General features: G+C 34.1%; 1 protein-coding gene across 4 annotated transcripts in view; it reads left to right on the forward strand.

The window, feature by feature from the left end:
* The window catches only part of Elk (Eag-like K[+] channel), an 85,762-nt gene extending 83,145 nt beyond the window's left edge, over positions 1 to 2,617 (forward strand). For all 4 annotated transcript variants that reach the window (XM_076113299.1, XM_076113301.1, XM_076113302.1 and 1 more), the window contains exons 16-17: positions 138 to 287; positions 373 to 2,617. In XM_076113299.1, coding sequence (XP_075969414.1) covers positions 138 to 287; positions 373 to 858 — 636 coding nt within the window. In that variant the 3' untranslated portion in view covers positions 859 to 2,617. The remainder of the gene's footprint in view (positions 1 to 137; positions 288 to 372) is intronic.
* Positions 2,618 to 6,000: the final 3,383 nt, after the last annotated feature.

Here is a 6,000-nt window from a genome sequence, read left to right on the forward strand (position 1 = left end):
CTAACTCATTATATGTTAGCTCGAACATTCTTGTAAAATTCCATCATGTATAACTCCACTTGAAACTTCTGAACATTGTTGAACTTTAGTACTCCGAAACAAAACAGCAATTACGGTGTTATTGTGTTTACAAACAGGTCCGCAACGCCATACAAGCTCTGCAAGAAATGACGGGTCCCCCACAATGGCACGCTGCACATTCCAATCCGAACCTTCAGTGGAATGCTCCACCGAACCAGCTCGCCCGGAGCTGTAGTCACCCTCCCGATGTATTCTGTTGGGATCAAGTAAGATTATCGACACTCGCTTATCAAATAATTGTAATGTTAGCGTTTAACAGATTGGTCATGTAAGCATCATTTTGTTTAATAGCAGGAACGACCGGTTACTCCAGAGCGTCCCAAAATACATCGGAGCACACAAACTGAGCCATTCCTACATTGCGTCACGCAGTACATTATGGAACATCCAGCTACGGTGATGCTACTTTTGGGCCTCGATCCCATGGCGAACCTAGCTCCTGTCATTCAACCCACAGTCGACTACTACGCCGACACACGTGGTCGAAGACCAAGTACCCTCGAACAAATCGTGGAATCTGAACCCGGTAGTCAAACACCTTCCAGTACGGCGAGCGAAAAGTTCGAGCCGACGAGAAGTCTCAGCGGCAGCACCAAAGATCTAGAGGTTCAGATTGATATGGCCAAGTCACCAGAAAAAGAGAATAAGAATTTGAGTGCTAGCCTTAAACGCAGTCGATATTCCGCCAGTGATCTGTGCGAGGCGTCCGAACGACTGCTCGCGACCAAGTCGACTCACCCGAGCACGCGCAGCCTCAAGTTCAACATCAACAGCTAAGTTAATGATTCCATTTCGTGTTAATACATGCTCACTAGACTTTAGACTTTCAATAATAATGCCATTAGTTTAATTGTAAATTTGGTTACTCTAAACTTAATCTTGTAAGTGTACTTTCATTTACTTTATAAATACTTGTACTATAAACTTTTATCATTACTTCTCAATCAACGAAATCTATCTACATTACTTATATCATTACGAATATTTTCTTATAAGTATGTATGTATATGAATCTAACAGATACATACTTATCGATTGTACATATCAAGTTTATGAGAAGTTTTATTGTTAGCTTAGTCCATAAAAACTACTTTGTCTAGTCATTGTTTAGGCTTAATGGAAGAGAGAGACGTGATGATTCTGATTTGGATTTATAAGTTTTATTCAGTTCTACAAACATTACGACAGATTCTTTTTAAAAGAGTGAGGGATTTCGATTTTTTGTATTTGCGTTGCAAACTTTATTTACATAAAAATAATTGGAACCACCTTAAAAGTCTTCGATAAAAAAACTAATGACGCTTACGTCTGCCTATAAAATTGTTCTCTATTTTATAGTATCTACATTATAAAGTGATGCCGAAAACTCGGTTAGTTCTTATAAGACAATACTTTTATGAAGTACCAAATCTCACCTGATCTCAAATACATTAAAATCTATTTGTAGATACTAGTAGTCTTCCTGGATGTGAAAATATTTCATCATCCTACACAATAGATATAAATATTCAATAATATATTAATGTGCCAAAACATGTATATTTCCGGAGAATTATAGCACTTAAATATATTTTTACGTAGGACATTTTTGATTCCCTTTCAGTGTGACCAAGTATGTAAGTGTAATGAGAACTAAAATTTATTATAAGTCGAACTTAAAATAAATGTTTGTCAAACTACAGTTTATAGAAAACTTTTGAATTTCCATAGGCACTGTTTTCGCATATTTCGACCCACATAATCCCGGATAGATTTATAGTAGATAATGGTGATGTATTTTACCCTGAGGGATATAGATTTTCGATATTTTGGAACAAAATTCCAAGGACTTATTATTAACTTGACATTTTCTCGTAAAAACATCTACGATAATAAAGTAATCTGATACCGCAGTCATTTAATGTGCAATTACAGTAAGTAATTCAATAGCTAAGTTTGTATAAATATCGTCTGGAACTGTTTGTAAGCAATATACCTTGTAGATTATATAGATTTATACTTGGTAAGTTCACATTTTATTGACGTTTCTGTACATTATCGTAATTGAGATTTTTGGATGACTATTCTGACCTCATCTGTATCATTTATTTTACAAAAGTCTGTGTCACGTAATGAGAACGTTTAACTTCTGATGTTAGAGTAAAGGGAGTAACATAGTTATTTATAGCCCTATTCTTCCATAACATTATATTTATATTCTATTAGTAAAAGTAAATTCTAGTAGGGGAATGGTATTCAAAATTATCTTTGATAATAATTGTTATAAGAACGGAAACGCTTACTAGAATAATTGATTACTTATTAATGTGGTGTACGTTGTATAGAACCCATGAATGTGATATGATGTTAAACACGTGCAGTGCCTAAAATCTCGTTTATTTATTTATTTACTTGATTCTGTATCTTTTTATTAAAATCTAAACTATTTTACTAAGCGTTATGATTATGCGTTTTGAAAATATTTTGTACATATTGAAACTTAATCTTGTAGTACAAAGTATTAGTTACCATAAAGTTAAATAAAGACAAATTGATGTTGGAATATGTATTTTATTGTTTGCCTATAAACCAAATTTATTGATATCACAATTAATGGTCTGTGCCAATTTAAGAATTCATACTCGACCTTGCAGCTCAAAGGGAAGTTATAAAGAGTTAAGAAAATAAACGCACCGTGCACATTGATTCTCGCGGTCGAATGATCTCGTTATTTAATACAGATATATTGTAAATAAATTATGTCTGGCATTGAATATTCTGAGAAGTATACAAGTCATCCATAACAAAATTATATACGAAGGCCATTGCTTTTATAAGAGGAGTTAAGAAAAATCCATCTTATTACATTAAATGCTTACGCATTTGAGCAGACTTCGAACTTCAAAACTCCCGAAATCCCATTTTCATCCAATATAGAGTAAAGGCTCAAAAACTTTATTGTGTCTACGTCTAGAATCCCACGTATATTTTCAACACGGCAAGAGCTGAATCTATTATCGGGCGCGATAATGATTGCACCGACACCCTCATCCCCCTGAAATCCATTAAAGCCGCTGAACAACATTCTGAAAGTTGGTTAACCGCAATAACTTTTCTTTTTACGAACTTTAAAGACAATACGATAAGATATTTTTAAACTAATCCGGACAACGTGCTCTACTCTGCGAAAATACGATTAGTTTCTCAACATTTTAAAAAAAATAGAGCCTGGCGGCTGATTTTCACTCAGACTGAGTGAGTGTCAGAAATAAGAATTAAGTAATACACGAAACATTTCAAGAACTTTTGCCAAATAACCTCTCGAGCGCCCCAACGTCAAAATTCAAATATACCGTTAAGCGTCCAGGCCAAAAATGGCGCGCGAAATTGAATTGGCGGTTGGCGTTTAAGCGCCGATTCCGTCATATTTTAATACTAACACCCTAGTCATACCTTATATATTTGAAATCTACATAAAATTTGCTATACATTAAAAAAATAAACCACAAATAATATTTGATAGTGGTAGTACAATAGTCGGTTTAATCTGAGTATTGTGTGCTTTAGGCATGTGTTTGAAGAAAGTCTAATAAATATTTTTAGGCAAAATAAATAATATGACGAAAGGTCTTATCGTGTAGTTAATGAATAATGACATTAAAATCCAACTGTAAAATATACTCAAATCTTTAAAATTAGTTAAAAAAAGGATTTACAATATTGGTCATAAAGGAACATGTCGTTGGGTCAGATGTTGTTTAAGGTGCTCTCTGGCCTACATCAACCACTTATTCAAGTGTGTGCATTAGATCGTCGTCTCATTTCATCAGCTTCAATGTCAAATATGTTTGAAAGGGATAAACATAGGTTTAGCATTTCGTTTTTACGTTTTTTTAATGTAAGATCGTTTTGCCGTACCACGGTGGCGGGGCGCTTGACGGGGGTAGAACATTCAACCGTGACACGGTGGCCGGGCGCTTGAGAGGATAACTGTCATCGCCTATGAATTGAGAGTCATTTCCTGGATGAAAGAAAAAGAAACAAGTTTTTCACACCCGTCGAAATGAAATAGCAGTTTTCCTGTACATTATGAATACGAGATCAAACGGCATTTAGGTAATCAAGATACTCTTTATGATTGTAAGGAATTAAGTGAGAAAAATATTAGTAACTAAGAATATTTTTGTGAAAATTCTCACGTAATATTATTCTAATTTATATAAAGCGTTTATCTGAGCGCGGTGTGTTTGCGTTGTCATTTTTATCTTCATAGTGTATGAGCACTTAATAGCCGGCACAATCTCTATTTTCATGTCACTCATTTGATAGTCTACAAGGACGTTCACGTTTGGAGGACGCACATAGAAAAACTAACGGAGATAAAAAATCTACTACCATACTCTACACAAACATTAGAATGTAGTAATTAATGCTCAGTCATGAACATATTTTAGCGAATAATTGTTTAAAATGATATATTATTATGTAGGTATAAGTAAAGAGCTTCTTGTCTTGTCTTTTTAAACAGTGTAAAATGTACACATTTTACACTGTTTAAAAAGATATTAACGGACACAAAATCAAAATATAAATCTACGCAAAACCTAGCTGAGCTGGTATTTTATAAAAACACGTTGGCGTACAACATACCTCAAATTTTAACACACCCATTCACTAAAAAGTAATAAAGCTATTTGATTTTTTATTTCAGCATAAATAGCTGACATTTTTCACCGATGGAATTCATGTTGAATTTTTACTACCAGGAATATATTTTATGTCGTTTCAGGTAGAATGTGATTACTTTTTTAATTTCCGACCGCTGATTAAAGTCTCACTGCAGGTTGAAAGTGCCAATGCACTGGCCTAGTTTTTGCCACTGTGGATGCTCAATGGAGATTGCGAGCTACACTAGATAGAAGGCACCAGAATTCGGCAACTATGCCCTATTTTAGCAAGAATGTTGACGTGTATTTTTCTGCTTTTTGGAAAAGTTTGCATGAAGTTGCAACTTCGTGGTAAGTTTGAAAATAAAACAGTTTCAATAGTAGTCTAGTTTCTAGCGTAAGTCTTCGAATTATGCTATCAATAACGTATGGAGTATGTTAATATTTTTGATACTTTCATAAGTAGGGGCTTACAAATGTGATATGAAAGTATCAAAACATTATAATCAGTCTAATCATGTTGATTTGTGATTAAGGTATCACACTTGTCAAGCTTAATGCTATCATTATTTTTGAGGGTTTTACATTCGAGAATAGACAGGTTGACATTTAAAATGTACTACCAAAATAGTTTTTACGATGCCCGCTAGAGGCGCTAAACCGATTTTCATACAATTTTTTTTCAGTAGCTAGCCGATTGTCGGTAGTCCAGAGTGATAGAGAATCACGGTACTGATTGCATATTAAAATATACAAAGGTTATAATTTGTAGAAAGCAGTACAACTACGCGAGCCTTATATCATTACAACCATTCAAGTGGTGTGGTTGACCGAACTTGAGACCTCAAAGCTAATTAATATTACTGATTAATTGGAAACCGACCGGTAGATGATTTGCAAATTGGTTCACCGTGTAATCGGAGGTTGTGTTAAGTTAAGAGTAAATATACATATGCTAGTTAATTTACTCGTTACATACCGTGAGAGTATGGCTTAAGCAAATCGCTATAATTTTCTCAAGATGTTTTGACTAAACTACGTATATGTTAAGTAAGTATAAGTAGTAATTGCTTTCATAGTTCTAAATAATTAATGAGTAAAATTTAGCTTTTACTCCCATGGGTTTTGCTGTTATTAATGTTTGTTTTATACTATAACTGTTCTTTAGCTTACTCGAGTGTTATTATTTGCTCTACTTTTTCACAATTTCAATAAGTCTCGAATCTCGAAAATGTCACCAAGCTATGTTAATTCGGCAAATTCATCAATCTTA

The sequence above is a fragment of the Anticarsia gemmatalis genome, chromosome 4 (genome assembly GCF_050436995.1).
Source record: "Anticarsia gemmatalis isolate Benzon Research Colony breed Stoneville strain chromosome 4, ilAntGemm2 primary, whole genome shotgun sequence".
Taxonomy (NCBI): Eukaryota; Metazoa; Arthropoda; class Insecta; order Lepidoptera; family Erebidae; genus Anticarsia; species Anticarsia gemmatalis.